The 21,170-nt window shown below is 34.8% G+C and overlaps 1 protein-coding gene across 1 annotated transcript in view; it reads right to left on the bottom strand.

Moving 5' to 3' along the window:
* The window catches only part of LOC111509094 (lactase/phlorizin hydrolase), a 39,809-nt gene extending 18,996 nt beyond the window's left edge, over nucleotides 1-20,813 (bottom strand). Inside the window, exons 1-9 of the mRNA XM_074177891.1 lie at nucleotides 20,686-20,813; nucleotides 18,842-18,933; nucleotides 18,586-18,786; nucleotides 16,943-17,335; nucleotides 13,776-13,870; nucleotides 13,222-13,521; nucleotides 8,249-8,383; nucleotides 3,973-4,079; nucleotides 3,795-3,919 (exon numbers count right to left, since the gene is read on the bottom strand). Coding sequence (XP_074033992.1) covers nucleotides 3,795-3,919; nucleotides 3,973-4,079; nucleotides 8,249-8,383; nucleotides 13,222-13,521; nucleotides 13,776-13,870; nucleotides 16,943-17,335; nucleotides 18,586-18,786; nucleotides 18,842-18,933; nucleotides 20,686-20,741 — 1,504 coding nt within the window. The 5' untranslated portion in view covers nucleotides 20,742-20,813. The remainder of the gene's footprint in view (nucleotides 1-3,794; nucleotides 3,920-3,972; nucleotides 4,080-8,248; nucleotides 8,384-13,221; nucleotides 13,522-13,775; nucleotides 13,871-16,942; nucleotides 17,336-18,585; nucleotides 18,787-18,841; nucleotides 18,934-20,685) is intronic.
* Nucleotides 20,814-21,170: the final 357 nt, after the last annotated feature.

Below are 21,170 nucleotides of genomic sequence, written 5' to 3'. Positions count from 1 at the left end.
CTGCCTCCGTCTTCAGAAATGGATAAAAATTCGAATAAATATGCAGTTATTCCTTTTTTGAGAGCTTATTTCTTTACTTCTTCGACAGATGTCAAAGAAGTTTTGAAATATGAAATTATGTCAATGTTGTTGATTGACAACTGAAATATTCGATGTAATACAAGGTACTCTCCGATATCAGTTTGTTGCCATTTCGCCACTATCCAAAGTTTTCTTCAAGATGGGTAGCCAAGTACGATCTATTTCTAAGGAGCTATTCGAGATACAATTCTCTCCAGACATGAGAATATACGCTGATTCTTTTAGCTTACGTCTCTTAGAATGAGGCTCATTGGTAATCTTTCTTGTCCTATTCCATTCCACCCGATGTTCACCGTCTGATTTTAAAATGTGTTCTGATAATTTTGATCCTGTCAATTGTCTATTTTTTATATAATCTCGATGTTCATTCTCACGCACTTTCAATGGTCTTGAGGTTTCACCAATGTAACTTTTACCACAAGAACAAGGTATTTTATAAATACAATTTTTTGTTTTTTCTTCAGTGTTGTTGGGTTTTGTATGTGCGAGTATAGATCTCAGTGTATTTTTTGTTCTGAAAGTAGTTCTAACATCATATCTATTTCCAATTCGTCTTATTTTTTCAGATAGTCTTGGAATGTAAGGTATAACGTTAGTTGTTAAAGGTGTCGTTGGATGTTGAGTCGGTAATTGTTGAGTTGGATGTTGTTGAATTTGTGAAGCTGTTTGTATGTTCGTTTGGTTTTTAATTGACTCTTTATTTTCTATTGAATTTATTGTTGAATTTATGAAAGAATCTGGATAAGCGTTATCTTTCAAAACAGATTTAATTAATGATATTTCTTTATTGAGATTTTCAGTTGAGTTGCATATCATTTTAGCTCTTTTGTAAAGGCAATTTATTATACCTTTTTTAACACTCGCATGATGATTTGATGTATAGTGGAGATATCTATTTGTATGTGTTTTCTTCCGATAAACATTTGTATCAAGTTGATCTGATGACTTCTCCAACATTACATCAAGGAAAGGAAGTCAACCGTCTTGTTCAATCTCTATTGTGAATTTTATTGTCGGCTCCCGCTCGTTGAAATAACTCAAAAAAGTATTCAGGTCATCGTTGTTTCTATTCCAAATAGCAAAAATATCGTCAACGTATCTCCACCAAACTTTGGGACCATTCTGATAAGTTTCAACAAAAGATTCTTCAAAATACTCCATATATATGTTACTTAAGATGGGAGATAAAGGGGAACCCATAGCCATGCCAAATTCTTGTTGATAGAAATCATCTCTATATTGAAAATAGGTTTTGTCTATACATAATTTTAAAAATTCTAATATAGAATTAACATCCAACTTCGTTCGATGTTTTAAAGTTGAGTCATTTTCCAACCTGGATTTGACAATTTGAAGAGTTTTATCAACAGGAACATTCGTGAAAAGACTTTCAACATCAAAGCTCATCAGAACATCACCATCACTGAGTGTTATGTCTTTAAGTTTATCTATGAAATGGGTTGTATTTTTTAGGAAACTATTACTGTTTCCTGAAATTGGTTTCAAAATTTCCAAAAGGTATCTTGCTAATTTCTGACAGGGAGATGCAATGGAACTTACAATTGGTCTCAAAGGAACATTAGGTTTATGTATTTTTAGTAAATCATAGAAATGAGGAGGTTTACTAAAATAAGAAATTAGTTGAGTGCGTTCTGTTTTGGTTAGCATGTCTTTATATTTAGCCAATGTTCTATAAATTTTTTGTTCAATTGATTTTGTTGGATCATCCTTTAGTTTTTTGTAAACGTTTTTTGTTATATTATGTGTTCGGTATGTTGTGTTCGAAATCAACTGAGATAATTTATTTTCATAATCGAGGGTATCCATTATCACTGTGGCATTACCTTTATCAGCTGGAAGTATTTTGATATTAGTATCTGAACGAAGGGATGTTATTGTAATTCTCTCATACTTATTCAAGTTACTTCTAATATGATGGGGTCGTGACAAAATGTTTTTACATTCAGATCTGTAATCACCAATTACAATGAAATACAAGTTTTTCAATGGTTAACAATTTGTACTTTGAAGATAACTATACCTTGAGGTTTTACAAAAAAAAAACATTTGAAAAAGTGTAAGCCCTTGAGAGTATTGCTGAAATGTATGGGCATACTATAGTGGATTAAAAAAGTAATTTTAGTTGAAAAAGACTATATAGAGATTGCACACTTCCATATTGATTGTGGAAATAAATTCATTATTGATTTAAACACTGACATAAAAACTTGGCAAGTTGACTTGGGTGTCACACCAATAGGTGGTTCCACTTATGTCTCGCTTGCATTTACGCAGTTATTTTCAATAAGTACTTTTCTTGGTTATTCTCATTTTGCCTTCAATCGAGGACCGCCTGCCCGGTACTGACGTTGCCCAATAGGCTGAAACAGCTGTCTACCGGTGGCTCTTAAATTGAAATCAATATGGGAGTGATCAAAATAGAATCATCCATTGATCTCTTGATTTTCATGGAATAATTATTTTCCAGCAGCTTGACTGCATCAACCTGCATTATATATATATATATATATATATATATATATATATATATATATATATATATATACGGTAAAATAGATTAACAGGGTCTCTCAGTCAAAAAATTAAAAATCAAACTCTGCTTTACTCTGCCATGCTTTCACTTCTAATGCGAAGCTTCTTCAGGACCTATAATTCAATGAGTTGTGAATATTTTCGCCATTGAATAACATTACAAATCATACTTATAGTAAAACTGAGCGAAAAACAATAAATTGAACATATAAATTGACGAAAAAGTTATACATGTGAAGGATTTTTTGTGGGTTTGACAAATGTCATACCTTCACATAAATGTCATTTTTCAATGGGTATGATCATTTCATAATTTTTGACTCTAAAGAAAGAGTTATTGATTGATACGATTTTCATTATTATTATGTTTTTGATGTAGTTCCAGTAAGTTACTGTATATAGTGCTGAGATTATTAATGTCAGTTTTCTCATTCATACAATCAGAAGACTTATTAATTTCAATCATTTTTTTGTCTGTATGTAAAACTTTGATATTGTTTGGTTTATGTCCTGTTTTTATAGTGTTGTGCTAATGCACATGATTTCTTATCTATTGATTTATTATTTCTTCACTTTCATGTGAAGTTACTCTATCGTTAAGAATTCTAGATGTTGTTCCAATATAATTCAAGTTACAATGGTTACATGCAGATTATCCACTATATATATATATATACATATATATATATATATATATATATATATATATATATATATATATATATATATATATATATATATATATATATATATATATTACAATGTAGGTTTTCACGGATGGTAGAATATGATGTGTTGTTTTTCCGGGTGTTCATCCGTTGTGTACTATTCGATAGTCGACGTTTCGCCATCATCTCAGATGGCATTATCAAGACGAGTTACTGCTTCGTTTCGAGAGGTGTAATATATATATATATATATATATATATATATATATATATATATATATATATATATATATATATATATATATATATATATATTTATAATTATATGACCACAAAAGAGCCCTCGCTAAAATTCACTTTGGAAAGGGAAGTGAGTAACCAACTTTTTCATCCTCAGACGTTGACGTGATGTTCACAAAATCGATAAATATGATGATGGTAACTCCGTATAAGCAATCGAACAGAAACAAGTATTTATAACAAAGCTTTATTATTCCTCACAAACATCCAGAAGACATTTTGTTTTACAAACTTTCTCGTAAAACTCTGCAGAGAGTTTCGCTGTCCTAGTTCTATTGGGGCTGTCGAAATCGACTTGATAAATTCCATATTTTATACTGAAAAACCAATATTTCATCTTTAATAGTCTGGAATGAAAAATAATACTCACGTATATCCGCTTGTCCATTCAAGGTTATCTATAATGCTCCACAGGGTGTATCCGAAAACTTTGACCTTATCTTCGATCATTGCATCTCTTATGTGGCTCAGGTATTCCTGCAGATGAGAATTATCTCAGTTGAGAATTAACTAGAGAAAAAGTACTGATGACGACAAATAATTTTTAATTCTATGGTAACTTCTATGTTGGTGCTACTGTTGATTTACTCCCAAAAATTCCACGAAACGATTAAATTTTATGTTCATTGAGATGAATTTTCACTGACTATATATACAGGGTGTTTCCTGATTACGGTACGAAACTTCAGAGGGTGATTCGTCAGGTCGTTTTAAGAAAATCATAAATAAGAAATCATAAATATCATTAAACCGATTTGGTTGAAATTTGCTAGTTATTTGAAGTAATACGGCGGACATCTAGCCCTAACTTTTATTTGGATTCTTTTTCTTCATTAATCAACTCAATCAACATTCAGTTAAATATTCAGTTAAATTCAGTTAAATATTTCATTACAGGAATTACTATTTTATGTGCTATTTTGAATTCACCAAAAAGTCGAGAGTTACACCTAAGCATAGAATATGCTTATATTGTACCTATTCTCTCAATCTGAATGAATCCTACGACTACAGAAAACAAAACAAAACGTTTTCATATTATTGGTTATATAATATATTGGAGAGAGAAGGTAAATGCAATGGACCAAAGAGAGGAGTGAGAGCGGGTATTTCATGAATGAATACTCCTTGGAATTTCCGTATGATATGATAAATTTGTGTCAGTTTTTTATTAGGGGACTCAAAAGATATTGTTAAACATTGTCGCATTTTCAACGAGGTATAATTTTATTTATTTTATTTTGGATTTGGGAGTAGTGTTGATATTTTTCAGAGGTGCTGGGAGCATATTGTAAAGGTTTGGACCAAAAAAGAAAACATATCTCTGAGTGTGAGTCTTGTGAAACAATGGGCACCACATCAACAATATTGGGGAAAAAAGTACGCCACTGACTTTTATTTTTTAAATTAAACAACTAAAAACGCATCTTTTTCGTGTTTCGTTTTTGGGAAAAAAATTGATGCAACTTTGCATATTATGAACACCTGCTTCGGAGACCAGATGACAGTGATAGCTTTGTCATAGCAGTGAAAGTCAGAGTTGTCAATTAGCAGTGATTCCATCGTGAATAATTTCACTAACGCTGAAAATATATATATATATATATATATATATATATATATATATATATATATATATATATATATATATATATATAGAAATTGATTCAATTCGTGAGGTTGCAGTCAATAGCTGGGCTGTTACAAAAAAACTCTTTGTTATATGTCAAGCTTTTTTCGGTATATTTCACACCTCACTGGATACAAAGAAGAATATTGAATTAAAAATTACTAAAAATCGTTATTTGTTTTAAAATTATGGATTACCGGTAAAAGCCATGTGGTTTAAGAACAAAGAGAGAGACACAAAACAATTGACAATGTCAGCTGTCATGCAATTCAGTTTGAAAGGGGTGTTTGTCTGTAGATGATAAAACTATAGAACAGAAAGGGAACTATTCTGGTGAAAGTGTGATCAGAGACATCTGCTGTTCTGTAAGTGACACAATGAGAAAAGCCAAAAATCAAATATGTTAATTAAATGACAAAATCCGCATTAGTCTTGAGGAGAACAACTGAAGAAGTTTGTTGAATGAAAGTAAAACCCTGCCATAGGGAGGTTGTAAGTTTGTTAAAGAGAAAATATCAAAATGTTATGAAATTATATTAATGAAAAACCAGAATTATTGTTGGTTTGGAAATTATGTAGATTTTTATCAATGTCTAATAAAAAGGCATAGATTCCACTGAGGTGATCAATGTCTGATCTTTTATTAGGGCAATTATTGGACTGTAATATAAGTGACATTTCCAAAAACAATCTTTTAGATGTATTCCTTCCAGTTGATAACATTTTTGTTGAATTATAGTCTATTTTATGAACTTTTTTGGGAACATGATTACTGAGAGCACATCTCTCAGGATGGCATCTACTATCACTTTTATGTGAGCTGATTCTGTTTTTGAGTAATCGTGACGTTTGACCAATATATTCACTTCCACAATTTAAACATGGAATGGAATAGATTAATTGAGATTGAAGGTTAATTGGAGTTTTATCTTCAAGTTTCGAAAATAATTTAATTAAAATTGAATATGGTGTCATATAATAATGATAATAACAATAGGTCTTTATTCCCATAATGATACAATAAATAAATGTGAACATTTACTGAAACGGGAAAGGCTGAAGTTCAGTTGGTTGCATCAAAAGATGCAAACTCTGTTTTTCATCTTATGTATGGTGAAGAAGAGAAAAGTATAGGCACTGGAGGTGGATCAGCCCCAATTGTGACATTGTCAGACTCTAAAGGATTTATATCCAACTGGTTATTATTATTAATTTGTAGGAGTTGTTTCATTAACAACTCCTACCCTTTCGTAACTGTGGCGTGAGTGTCATACCAAGTTTCGTCCGAATAGAAAATTTGCCGTTGTTCTTGCCTATTTTTAGGTATCTGTTCCAAGTATTTGTTACGCAATTCCACTATTCTTCTGCTTTCCATAACTGTTTGACGTTTGTTTATTATTTTAAATCTAAATCCTAGTTTCTTTATACAATTCTGAAGAGTTTGTCACAGCAGCTCACGTTATGATCGGAAGTATTCAATTTCTTCCTTATGATTTCAGTTGTAGGAATCTCATTGCTTTTGTAACAGTCGTATATTGTTTTTTTTAATGATTTTATTAGATGAACATCTGAAGGTGTTCGTTATCCCGTATCACATCGCGTCTTGTGTTCATAAGGTTTGTTTTTGACAATTTTACTTACAGTTCGGCCAAATCTGATGTTGCTTGTAATAGTTTGTTTTCCTCAAAACCAAACTTGAGATGTAGATTCTTATATACATTGAAATATACTCTTTGTGTTTCAATATTCAAATGCATCGGAATCTTATTCACTGGTATCTAATTTTCGCATTGTTCACCATCGCTATTGGAATTACACAGGAAAAAGTCTGCGTTGTTATCACAATCGTTATTACTATTATCACTTGTCCAAGGACGCTATATTTTGAACAGATAACATGAATTTTAAGTAAGTGTAACTGCCCCAATATCGAATTTCAACACTCAAATCGCGATCGAGTAATTGACAATTGCAATATCACAAGGAATACTTCAGGTATTTTTGAACGTGTTAGACAATTAATGACAAATCGAGTGCGGTCGTGAATTTTTTCAGAAGGTGGACATTTTGCTCATTCACTTCAAGGTCGAAATCGTTTATTATTTACTTTTGGTTTTCATTTTATGTTGTCCATGGATAGTTTAGAAGTGATTGTTTTTCTCAAAAACGAAAGTTAATATGAAGAAAACACAAGCGACGAAAAAATGTGTTTTCAGTTGCTTTATTTGAAAAAATAAGAAACTACAAAAAAAGTCAGTTGCGTTCTTTGTTTTCTCAATATTGTTGGCTGTGGTGCCCACCGAGACGCCACTGGATCTAATAATTTTAATCTGGTACTGGCTGAATGAGCGTCTTATAACTGTAGCAAATTTCAACCAAATCGGTGTAAGAATATTTATAATATTTCATAAACCCCGTTATTTTAAACTTCAACTCAGATATGAAGCAACTCCGGGAATATGTTCATCAAAACTTGTTTTTTTAAAATAACGTAACGAATCACCCTCTGAAGTTTCGTACCGTAGTTAGAAAACACCCTGTAGATTTTCAAATTGTTATTTGTTCTTGTTTTCTTCATATTGTTGTAAATACTGCCCGAAAGAAAATAACGCCGGCTGCCACTGGTAACCATAAACCAAATGTGACGTAGCTGAGAGCGCGCGAATGCACGATGATTCCCCACCACTCGAGAAGCAACGAGAATAATGCTATCGACTTTGACAGAACTTTGGAGGAATTTCTACGACATTCGATTACGACATTTAAAGGCTAACCGCGAGGATATCGACACAGTCAAGTGGACGTTACAGTGCGGTACGCGAGGTGATCTAGTAAGGCGATAGACATTCAAATAAGAGTTGAAGTATGTATTGTATTTAATGTGAAATAAAGTCAAGTTTGATTATTTAGTGTAGTCAATTATTGGTCAACCCACGGGGAAAAACTTAACAATATTATACGTACACAAACTTTGTAACTATACCGAGTACTACGAGAATAAATAATATCTTCTTACTCTAACGCACGAAATTCTTCTTTCATCATTCAAACCACCGCCATTTGGATAACCGTTTTCTGTGATGATAATGTTAGGATCATTGTAATGCTCCTTCACAAATCTCAACAAATATCTGATGGTCCAAGGTACAACCTGAAAAATAGTCGCCATGTTACTTTCATAATAATAATTTCAAATCAATGCATTGTTGATAATGATAATGATAATGATAATGATAATAATAATAATAATAATAATAAATGGCCTTTATTTCACGGGGCGGAATTTAGCAGAGCGCTATTCTTCCATTCAACCACGTTTAAAAATAAACAAAAAAAAAATATAAATCAACTTCAGAACAATCGTAAAATGAAATACAAATGTTTATGTTCAGATATATCACTGATGACTGCGTACCTAATTCAGTTTTCAGTTTACTTTTGAATAGCGGTAGTGAATGAAACAAGCGAAATGTAATTCTCTTCTGTGTCGCATTTTCAACCAATTGAATTGATTGATTGTTATCTGTAATTTAAGCTGAATATTAGTCTAATGCAGGCGTTTTGTACTTTCCGAATTCTTGCAGAAGTTGTGGAATCCAGACAAGGGCCATAGACGCGATAGTTGGAACATAGAGAACATAGATGAGGGTACTGATTTGATGAAAAAATCTGAAGTCCTAATCATTCTATTTTGTCAGTTAATTCTACAGAATGTCCATTAATGTGCAAATGGATAATAATCTATGGCCCTTCCACGATCTTTGGCTTTTCCAAAAATTGTTAAAGATGATTTACTACGATTTAGGTTCAGACAGTGTTGCTGCGAAATCTGAACAAGATTTTTCATATCATCATTGAGCGATGTATCGTGATCAATAAGATGATTTACTTCATCGAAGTAGTACAAGTTAGTGTCGCCTGCATATGTATGAATGTTGAAGAACTTAAGAACATTGGAGAACATTTTCAAAGACTACTATTATGTTAGGTCTACACTACCATTACACAGCATCTCTACTTTTTGGTAAAAAAGAGCTTTGAAGTTGGCCCGTGAATAAACACAATGAAATCGAAGAAAAATTTTGCTCATGAGGACTGTGTCAAAGCTACTCTCCGGGCTGAAGGTTTTTATGCATGCTCGACGCATCTGTGAACCTGAAAGTCTCCGTGACGAACTCAATCATCTAAAAATGCCGTCAAAGGAAATAGTCTGGGTCACCAGATCCTTTTTCTGGAACGTCTGTCCAAGGGCACCGAAAATTATAATCCACGGCTCATTCGATTTGGAATCACTTCTAGAAACTTCTTGAAAAAATTCAAGAGAGGCTCGAAAAAATTGCAAAAGTTATGAACAATTTGGTAAAAAAGGGGGGTTTGGTTTTTTGCAAATATCTCGGAAAATATTGAAGATATCCGAAATTTGAAAAAAGTCTTGAAAGAGGAGAAGATTCACTAAAAAAACGACTCTATCACCAATATTTATAATTTTAATTTATGAGCGAAAATAGCGCTAAAAGCGGGCAATGCGCGTCCCGCAAGCGCTGACCGTAACGCACATTTGAATAATAAAAATTATTTTAACCCATTATATATCCTGATAATTTTTAAACAAATAACCTCAAATTTTGTTCACTTCTTGGACCTTTTCTTGAAAGCTTTCGAAAAAGATTCCTGTCGGAAAAATTTTGATTTTCCACTTTATCAAAAATCGAAGACGTTAAAAAGTGAAAAATTTAATAAAAGCAATAACTTTTTTTTCCAATACTCAAATTTATTCGTATTCTTATTATTTAGAGTTACATAAAAAAGGTTTTTCATAATTTTCAGCTATATTTTTTTTTAATTGTTATAAAAAAATGTATTGTTTATAAGATCTTTGAGATTTTTTTGGAGGGATTTTATCAGTGATTAATATCATGATTTTTCAAAACAAAATCGTTTCTAAATTTTTTTGTGTTGCTTAAAAACGCATTTATTTAGTAAAAAATTTGTTTCAAACAAATTAATTTTCAAGATATATTCTTTTAAATGCTACCAATGAAAATCAAAAACAACCATTTGCCACTTTTTTTGTAAAAAAAAATTTTTTTAAAGAATTTGTAAAGAATAGAGAATTTTTTTTACACAAAAAGTGACACTTGGTTGTTTTTGTTTTTTTTTGGTGAAATAAAAAAAAATCGTAAAAATTTATTTGTTTGAAAGAAACTGTTTATCAAATTTTTTTTCAGAATATTTTAATATTCATATTCAGTAGCAAAAAAAAATTTAATCAACAAATGCGTTTTCAAACAATACATTTTTTTCAAAGCGATTTTGTTTTCAAATGAATCTCTTCAAAAAAATTTCAAAACGAATAAATTTGAATATTGAAAAAAAAATTTTCATTGCTTCAATTGAATTTTTCACTTTTTAACGTCTTTGATTATTAATAACAAGGTGGAAAATCAAAATTTTTCAATTTTTCCAACGGAAATCTTTTTGAAGACTTCCAAGAAACGCTCCAAGAAGTGAACAAAATTTGAAGTTTTTTAGATTAAAAATTATCAGGGTTTTTATGTAAATTCAAAACTTATAAAAATTAGTTAGGTAACTAATGTCTAATTAATAAAATAATCACGGGAAAAATTTTTTTTCATGGATTTCATGGATTTCATGGAGGTATGTGATTTTTTTTTTTTCTCAATAATGATATTTAATAGGTTGAAATGATTTTCATTGTTCAAAGATCCGTATCAGTCAACGCGTTCGGGACGCTCATCGCCCGCCTTTAGCGCTATTTATAAATATAAATATTGGTGATAGAGTTCCGGAGTGTGTGACATTTTTTTTAGGAAATTTCATCCTCTATAAGGATCTATTTCAAATTTCGGATAACTTAGAGTATTTTCCGAGATATGTGCCAAAAACCTCATTTTTTTACCAAATTGTTCATACCTTTTGCAATTTTTTCGAGCACCTCTTGAAATTTTTCATGAAGTTGCTAGAGGTCATTCCGAATCGAATGAGCCCTGGATCATAATTTTCGGTGCCCTTGGACAGAAGTTCCAAAAAAAAGATCTTTTGACCCAGACTGAAATGGGTACAGCGAAGGAAAATTCGAGCAGGCTATTACGTCCCAGGAGAGGGAACGGCAAAGTTTCCTCCCTTATGTTAAAAACTTACAAACCGGATTGAGAGAAATTGAGAGAAACACGACGTAAAATCAATATTTACGCCAACAAAAACTACCAAAAAAAGTTAAGTCAGCTAAGGACCCCAGTGAGCCTTCAGCAATACCCGGGCTATACCGGATCCTATGTAGCTGCGAGTCGGTGTACATTTGAATCACGGAAAGATAATCCAAGAATATACAGAGATGCAATACAAATTCAGAAACACAGAGATAATTTCAATGGAAAGAAGGAGGCAATGAACATTATTAAAATCTGGCTACCTGTTGTTTTAATTCAAATTAATTGGAGATAACGCAAGAGTAAGTTAATAGCCTTGACACAAACATTGTGCTGCCACTTCTGCGCAAAAATTTTAATGAAATAGCACTCTTCAATACTTAGCTGGGGAGACGGCTCTCAATAGCGAATAGGATTCTGTTTTTCCGCGACAGCTGATTAATGGGAAAACAAAATATGAATGGCAACTTTTACACATTCACCACTCTGAAAAATTATAAAGATTCCCCTATGCATTTATTATCAAAACTATGTGCTACTACGAATAAAACTAATATGTGGTTGTTGTCAACTGTAGAATCCAAACCACACCAACAGATATTTTTGGTAACAGAAACTTCATTAGGATTTTTTCAAATATTCATAACTGAACATTTTCAAGTTATTACAATCACAAGGCAACATGCCTGAATGAATTTCTTGTTGGCGGATTATTATCGAACCGGCTTATCTGTATCTGTAGAGTAGGGAAGGTGAGTGTAGATCCACAGTACTTAGACCACATGTGACCCATTTTACATCCTCCTGAGTAGTTGTTTCAGGAAGCTGGACAGGTCACTAGGAGATATCTCCTTTATATCGGCAGGTGTAGGCCAAGACTCGCCGAACACACACTCTCTTATTGACGATAACTCCTGGCACTCGCACAGGACATGCCTGACAGTTTCATCTTCCTGTTCACACATCCTGCCTAGAGGTGTGTTCACTAGCCCCATATTATGGAGGTGTTGACAGTGGCCAGTCAAAAATCCTACTGTTAAACGTAGGCTTTTCCTGGTCATCGCCAGATATTTTTTCGGCGGCAGCTTCCCAGGGTCGCCCAGGGTGATCTCGGAATAACTGCATCCTTTGATTCACATCTCTTTAGGGATGGAGCGTGAGTGTGATGTTTGGCTAGTTGTCAATGTCATCAGGCCGTAAGTGCCACTGGGTCCTAAAATTCTTAGTCCAGCCACATCCTTGGCTAAAGAGTCGGCAATTCGATTACCTTTACTCCTGTCATCGAACCGGCTTATTTGATATTGTAGCCCAACTTATGGACTGTTAGGACTCATGGCATAAAACGGAAATATTGAAAATGTTTTGCCTTCGTTGATTTTACATTCTCAAAAAAAATCATTTTATTAAGACCACACTGCTTTGACAATTATACGTTTTGGAATAGAGTGAAATAATAAAAAAAAATTATCGAGAACAAAGTTTCATTGAAACAATCTAAATCAATGTATCAGAATCTGTTCAAAATCTGTTTTTCCGTTAATCAGCTGACAACAATGAAAGAAATGAGTTTATAAGGCAGTTAATTCTATCCACAACAAGAACTCTTCTCAAACTCTAGAACTGCAACACTCTTCTTGACGAGCGTTTCACTAACCACGTTAGTGAAATTAATTTATTTTTTATTGTACCGTGAAAATACATAATAAATAATTATATTAAATAATCATTCGATTCCAAATCTGAGAAATCAAAAATCTCACTGCTTTTGATTTTTCAGTCGAAGAGTTAGAATAGATTTCAATTTATGCAGCAAAATTACCTTTATAAACTCCGACGCAGTATCCTCCCAAGTGTCAGGTATAAAATCATCAATCCCTTGATCTCCATACTTGCTAGGGGGATCCGTTATGGGTGGTTCTGGTATAGCTCTCGCTACGTCACCGGAATATGTATTGAGGCCGAAGAAATCGGTGGTTCCCTTCATCCACTCCTTTTCTTCTTCGGTAAATTCCGGAAGACGAGATTTTTGTCGTCCTTCCAATTTGCTACGAGCTGCTACACGGGCCTTCACGATTTCTGGGTAGTCGCCATGGAAGACGGGGTTGGCGTAGACGCCCATCTGGAAACATAATTTCAGTTGATGGAATCAAAAAATTTTCTGTTTGTGAATTTCATAGAAGAAATAAAATAAAAAGGGAAATTCTCACATGGGGTGAAAGAAAACTATTTCTAGACGAATAACAGAGCACATATATTTTTGTGTTATGCTGTCAACGGTATGTTGATTATTTTTTCGTGAGGATAGTTCTTTGACTGAATTATTGGTTTTCATATTCAAGAAATGTCAAGGGAAGGATTAAATGTTGGACTTACTTCAAAATGATATCTCCTTTCTGCAGCCTCTTTATCTTCAGGCTTGTCAGTTGCAGGTACCGTGGCCCCTGAGTCGATAACGATTCCAATTTTACCTGTGCATATGGTTTTCAATTAATTTCCCACGTGTAACATAATAAAAACCAAATAAGTGTTTAGAAATATGATAAATCTTTACTGATAATAGAGATATTGGCCGTATTCAAATGAAAATTCAATCTTTTCACGAAAAAGAAGTCTCAATTATAGGCATTTCCTTAAAGTTTTTTTCAAGGTGGAAAGCCTGAGCCCAAAACGAAACACCCGTGTCATAGTCTTATCAGTGGTGCTAGACTCAACCAAGAATGCATGGTTGGACTCAACTTACGTCAAAGATCGAGTAACTCAAGAAAGCTGTCCAAAAAGCAAAATAAATCAATAGCTGAATTGAAACCAACAGGTTCTTCAGATGAAATCATTACAAATAATGTGTTTGAATATCTATATTTCTTTGACATCGCACATTTATGGCTGAAATTTGGCAGGATCATTCGATGTTCTTTACTTGCTGACGAGTCATCCTAATTTCATTCAGGTTTGGAGACCAGCTCCCCTACCCTTTTGGCTGATCATTGGCCTTGAGAGGGACCAATGGGTACATGACTGATGGATGACGGCATGAAGTCCTTAGACATCAGTGCCGCCCTTCACGGGATACCCCTACCTGGCTGGGGTGGGATGGATGAAAAAGTTATTCATCCTTTAACGGGGGACCTCATTCGACAGAGTGTCGGGGCCTTCTATATCGGGAGGGGTCGTCTACAGCATAATCTGTGGCTTCCCTAACTAACGGGTTTTCGTGAGTTTCCGTTTTTTCGAAAACTCTCTCATTCCTCGACTGAATGGACTGCCGAATGGAAGGCAGCTGCAAATCTCTGCGGATGGCTTCATTCCGCACGAACCAAGGAGCATTCACAATCATCCTAATTAGCTTATTTTGCAACCTTTCTAAAATGGAAATGTTGGACGGAGCCGCTTGTCCCCAGACGCCTGAAGCGTACATGATGACAGGCTTGAACATCGAGTTGTAGATCATGATTTTGTTCTTTAAACTCATTTTGGATTTCCTGTTGATCAGAGGGTACAGACTGGCTATCCGACCCTCGATCTTGGATTTAACGCACATAATGTGCGGGTTCCAAGTGAGCCTACGGTCTATTAAAAGGCCGAGGTACTTTACCCGCGCTTGCCAGTCAATCTCCCTTCCAGAGACTCTCACTTTTCTGGCCGGAGAAGATAGTAATCTTCCCATGATTATCGCCTGAGTCTTTTCCGGGTTTACTCGGATCTTCCAATCGAGGTACCAGCGCTCGAGGTCGTCCAATGCACGTTGCATGTAGACGACGCCGAGCTCCCGCCCCATGGAAGACGAGAGTAGAGCCGTGTCATCGGCGTACAGGGATATCTTCACTCTTTCGGACCTAGGCAGGTCGCTTGTATAGAGCGAATACAGCGTCGGAGAGAGCACGGCCCCCTGTGGCACTCCAGCGAGGATCTCTCTGTTGTCAGACAGAGAGCCCTCTACTCTGACCTGAAAGGTTCTGCCTCTCAGGAAAGACCCGATCCACCGGATCAGGCCCCGAGGTAGGTCGAGCGCGTTTAGCTTGTGTATAAGGCCTTCGTGTCATACACGGTCGAAGGCCTTTGAAATATCTAAAAGTACAATGTGTACTTTTTTATTATTATTCAGCTCGCTGATGGTATTCTCGACCAACCTTAGAGCCTGTAGTTCAGTGGAGTGATCTCTCCTGAAGCCGAATTGTTCGTTAGGCAGAACATTTCGGTCCTCAACTTCTTCGTTGAGTCTTTGCAGAACGACTCTTCCAGCCAGCTTAGCCGCCGACGAGAGTAGACTGATCGGGCGATAGTTCTGCGGGAACAGCTGGTTCTGACCCTGTTTCGGGAGCATGACGACGATCGCATGCTTCCACCTTCTAGGGAAGTGTCTGAGGGCCAACGAACTGTTGATAAGACTTAGCAAGAATTCAACGCAGTTTTCCGGGAGTCTCTTCAACAACTTGTTGGTTATTGAATCGGCCCCCGGAGCTTTCTTGGCTTTCGCAGCCTTGATGTGACCCTTCAGCTCTTCCATAGAAGCTGGACGGATGTCGTCGTCGTCATCCTCCCTGAGAAGTCGGTGAACCCGGTCTTCCAGCAGCATATCGCGATCGATGTCGTCGATGTTCTTTACTTTAAAAAATATCTTCAATTTATAGTTAAAATTGACGTCCTGGATGTATCCAGTGGAAGGGGGATTGAATAAATGAAATTTATTTTTCAAAAATCAAACTTTATGAACTCAATAAGGGAACAACGAATTTTCACCAAAAAAGTATGTTATTTTCTACTAGTAGTTATGCAAACCTCTCAATTTTTAGTCAAAAATATTTTCTAATTTCAAAATAGTTTGCCATTTCGAATATACAGTTTCAAGAAGAAATTCTGAAATTTGTGTCGAGTCTTCGAGTCATTTCGATAAAATTCTTAAAATTGGTTCAGAATTGACGAATATATAGAATTTTTTTAAGCGTCGGGATTTTGAAGTAATTTTTCTGCGGCTCCAAGTCGCTATTCCCACTCTTACGCCCCGCCCAGCCCCGCAGTGCTCCTAAATGTTTAATGCTCATATTTACCATTTACTTTTGCACACATTTTCGAGTAAAATTCAAGTGCCCCACTGGTTTTCGTGAAAATTTTAGCCCACTATATTTATAATTGAAGGGATGACGAATTTTGGAAAAAAAATATTACGGCCTATGATTGAGCTAGGGTATTCTGTTTTTTTTTCAAATAAAAAAACCGTTTCGAAAATTATTTACTTTTAAGACGCCATTTTGGAGATGAAAAAATGAAAAATCGTTCCGAAGGTTGCCAAATCTAGGAATAATATTCACTAACACGATTATGAACACCCCCCACAGGATGACTGCGAGATGGCAATTTTAACAATTCACATTGCTCGTTATTTTCGAACATTCGCAATATCCCCCAAAAAATTACTTTCAGAAAAAAACTGTATGATGTTCAAGTGTATGATTCATTCCGAACAGAACTTTCGAAAACACTTTGTATTAAAAGACTCAACCAATAGGCTGAAAGAACTTTAGGAAATTTAGAAAAGACCTCACCTCCTTGTTGCGGTCTGAATTCCTTATCGTAAATATGCCAACCATTGGCATGAGCTCTTATAAGATTGTGATTGCATACGTATTCCAAGAGCCCCTCCGATTGCAACTGAGGGGGGAAGTATCCGTAGCCATATCCAGCAGTACAGACCTGTTTGGGTTCGTTAATAGTGACCCAGTACTGGACGTCGTTCCCAAAGTTTTCGAAACACACTCTGGCATAGTCTCCGAACCAGTCGATGATGCTTTCGTTGAGGAAGCCGCCTTGGTCTAGGAGTACTTGGGGCAAATCCCAGTGGAAGATTGTCACCAGAGGTATTATGTTGTTGTGTTTCAGTTCTTTTATCAGGTTCTTGTAGTGCGCGATTCCTAGTGGATTAACTTTATCAGCAATACCTGTAAATATACTTTGATAGCAATTTGAAACACAACATGAGATGTATCATGAACTCACAAAAGAATACATATGATTTCTTGAAGTTCATGGGAATAACAGTGAAACGATTGGCAAAATTTATTCTTGACAACAATTTCAGGTTGATAAAATCATATTCACGATCATTGGACATCAAAATTAACTGTTAGGATATATGCCGTCTTCTAATGACATTATCAGCATTTTGTGAAATGATTTTTCCTTAGTGCGATAATTCCTTTTTTAATTTAGCACAGTTACTCCGGCAGGGCTGGGGAGACATTGTTTCCAGAAGAAAATGTCGATAGAAAATGAAGTTTGAAGTGGAAGGCTTCCATTTCTACCTATTCAACCTATTCAAATTTTAGAGTAAATCGCGATTCTCTACAACCAAAGTATCGGTTGAGAGTTGGAATGATGAACTTTATTTCATCTACAGTATTTTTTTATTGAATTTCAATCAATGAGTTGAGCACGACAAAATTCTGACCAAACATGTATTCAGAAAGCTTTTCGCAGATTCAAAAGTACGGTAGAAGAAGTTCATTCCTCAAACTTTCGAAACAGATCGGCTCTGCCGAACTCTTAAAACTTGATTCGGTTCCCAGTGGGTCAGGCACAAATTATATGCTCTGCTGCTTCCTCATTTTCCAAACGGAGGCGACACACACTGTCTTCCGACAATCTGAGTCTCTGCATATGATGATTCAAATGACAGTGACGTGTAAGAAGGCCTGTTAGACATCGTAGTTGATCCCTACTGTAGTCCAACAACTGTTCGGTATCAAACTTCGAAGGGTAAATAAACGTCTTGGAGTGAGCCAATCCTAGAAGATTCTGCCAGAAGTCCATAAATCTTCATACCATCCAGGTGTTCAATGTTTGTTTGGCAAAGCCTAAAGCGATGCCAATGACAGGTTCTGGTCAGATGAAGCTGCTTGCAGCAACCTTCTTTGCAAGAGAATCAGCAGCCTCATTGCGTTCCAGGCCAGTATGGCCAGGAAAGTTTTTGGTGTTGGGAAAAACTCCAGTAATTTCCGTCACTGAATTACTTAGGTGATTATTGAATAGCCCGAGATATGAATGAACTTAATCGACCAAGTATGATTTGATAACTAGGAGGCTTCTGCTGAATTAGCAGCTTCAGAGACATTTAACTTCAAACGAGTTAGTTCATTTTTATATTGCAGGTTTGTATATACGTTTTTCAATAATGAACATTCCTTCTTACCATTGGGTAGTATTCTGTTCCAAGACAAAGAAAATCTGTAATGATTGACGCCAACTGCTTTTAGCAGAGCAACGTCCTCTTTGTATTTGTGATACGAATCAGATGCTACATCTCCATTCAATCCACCCAAAATGAAATCTGGTTGGCGGTGAGTGATGTTGTCCCACATATTTTCAGTTTTCCCATCTTCATTCCACGCACCTGTAAAAAAAGAGTTAGAAATCGTTTTTGGCGATAAATTCCCAAATTGTTTTACCTTCTATCTGATAGGAAGCAGTTGCAGCTCCAAACATGAAATCATCAGGAAACTTTTTATTATTGATCACATAGTCGTCTGCATTGATTGTGCTGAAATTTGGCAAAGAATATTATTATTATCACCACTATTTCCTTAACTCATATATTAGCCACTCTCGATATCATTATTGCTGAATTAGCCCTAAAACTGTAAGTATAAGAGAGTTTACGAATAACTTGGTGATTCACAAGTTTGAGATCAAGCAGTAAGCCAAACTGCAGTGAAATGTTGTGTGAAATAGATCTCAACAGAGGTATAGTCGAAGTAATCTTTATTGCGAATAGTTAAAGCTATCGGCATCTCAAAGGCCAAAAAAATCAATACAGAAAAATAACGCCGCTTTAAACTAGTCCACGTGGACTGAAGAATTGGCGGTTCGTATTGGATTCTCTTCACTAACCGTGTTTTATGATTGGCTGAAGAGTCATAAAATTCAATTTGAAGTCATGTTACGGTGCCGAATAGAATGTGGGAAGGTGTATCGCCGTTGTGACGTCAGTGTTCAGTTCAGGAACTGATCGCGATTTGAGTGTTGAAATTCGATATTGGTGCAGTTATAATTACTTACAATTTTTGTTATCTGTTCGAAATGTAGCGTCCTTGGACAAGTAATAACGAGTGTGATAACAACGCAGACTTTTTACTGTGTAGTGATTCCAATAGCGCTGGTGAACAATGCGAAAAAGATATACCAGTGAATAATATTCGGATGCATTTGAATATTGAAACACAGAGAGTATGTTTCAATGTATATAAGAATCTACATCTCAAATTTGGTTTCGAGGGAAACAAACTATTACAAGCAACATCAGATTTGACCGAAATTCCTTTCTCAACTGTACGTAAAATAGTCAATAACAAACCTTATGAACGCAAGACGCGATGTGATACGGGATTACCAAAACCTTCAGATGTTCATCTAATAAAATCATAAAAAAACAATATAGGACTCTTATGAAAGCAATGAGATTTCTACAATTGAAATCATAAGGAATAAATTGAATACTTCCGGCCATAACGTGAGCTGCTGTGACAAAACTCTTCGGAATTGGAGGAAAGATGAAATTTGTATTTTGAAGATAAATATACCAAAAATCAACTGCTTGAAGTTTTACAGACAAAAACATTTGAAGAAGTGTATGCCCTTGAGAGTATTGCTGAAAAGTATGGACACCATACTGAGACTTCCCTCCTATTTTTGTGTTTTCAATCCCATCGAGTTGATTTGAGGAAAATTGAAACAAAGCTTCAGGCGTAAAAATATTTTTCCAAATTTGATAAGAAGGTAATAGAGCTAGTTAAAGAGGAAGTATCTAATATCACCGAAGAAGTCTGGCAGAAAAGGATTAAAAAAGTAATTTTAGTTGAAAAAGACTATATGGAGATTGGACACTTCCATATTAATGGTGGAAATGAATTCACTATCGATTTAAATGACGACAGTGATGGTGAAACAGATAATATGGAAGAGAAATCATCAGAAACTTTCAAAGAAAGTTAGTGAAGTTTTATATATATATATATATATATATATATATATATATATATAATAAATAGATAAGTACTCTTTGATCATTCCCATATTGATTTCAATTTAAGAGCCACCGGTGGCTCTAATATAGTTATTGTGATTCTTATATAATCAGAAATGATTATTGAATAACAAAATTAGTTAGCTCCCTAACTATATTATTAAAGGGGAACTGTTGGAAGGTAGGTTGCACTATATCGTTTACTTGAACTATACCCAATAACAAAAATGTGCAGTCGATACTAAATCAATGAATTCATTTTCAACTTACCATATGTTCAATGCTACCACAAATATCAGCAATATTTTGATAGAACTCATTCTCATTGATTGTGCGGTATTGCCGTTTTTTATCTTCTTTTATGTATATTTCAGGGTACTTCAGTTTCATCTCTCAAACATTCCAGATTTCAGATAGATATATTTCAAGAAGCGACTTATCTTGAAAATTTTGCCATAACATTTCTTGGTGTTTTTCAATTTGCCGCTGTAATTTGATAACGCATCGAGTGCTACCTACAATAACGTCAGTATCTATCTACTTCAACTATAAATATACTGATGCAAACAATGGAACGATACTTCAGTTTCATTTCTCAAACATTCCAGATTTCTGATAAATATATTTCAAGGAGCGACATACCTTGAACATTTGGCCAGAACATTTCGTGGTGTTTTTGAATTTGCTTCTGTAATTATAGATATATTGATGCAAACAATGGAACGATTTTTCAAAAATACCATTTCATTTTCTGC

This window comes from Leptinotarsa decemlineata, unplaced genomic scaffold (assembly GCF_025532065.1).
Source record: "Leptinotarsa decemlineata unplaced genomic scaffold, Ldec_3_MD MMD2_tig00003335_RagTag_RagTag, whole genome shotgun sequence".
Classification (NCBI taxonomy): Eukaryota; Metazoa; Arthropoda; class Insecta; order Coleoptera; family Chrysomelidae; genus Leptinotarsa; species Leptinotarsa decemlineata.
Note: the sequence above shows the minus strand (reverse complement) of the source record. Positions and strands in the feature narration are given on the sequence as shown.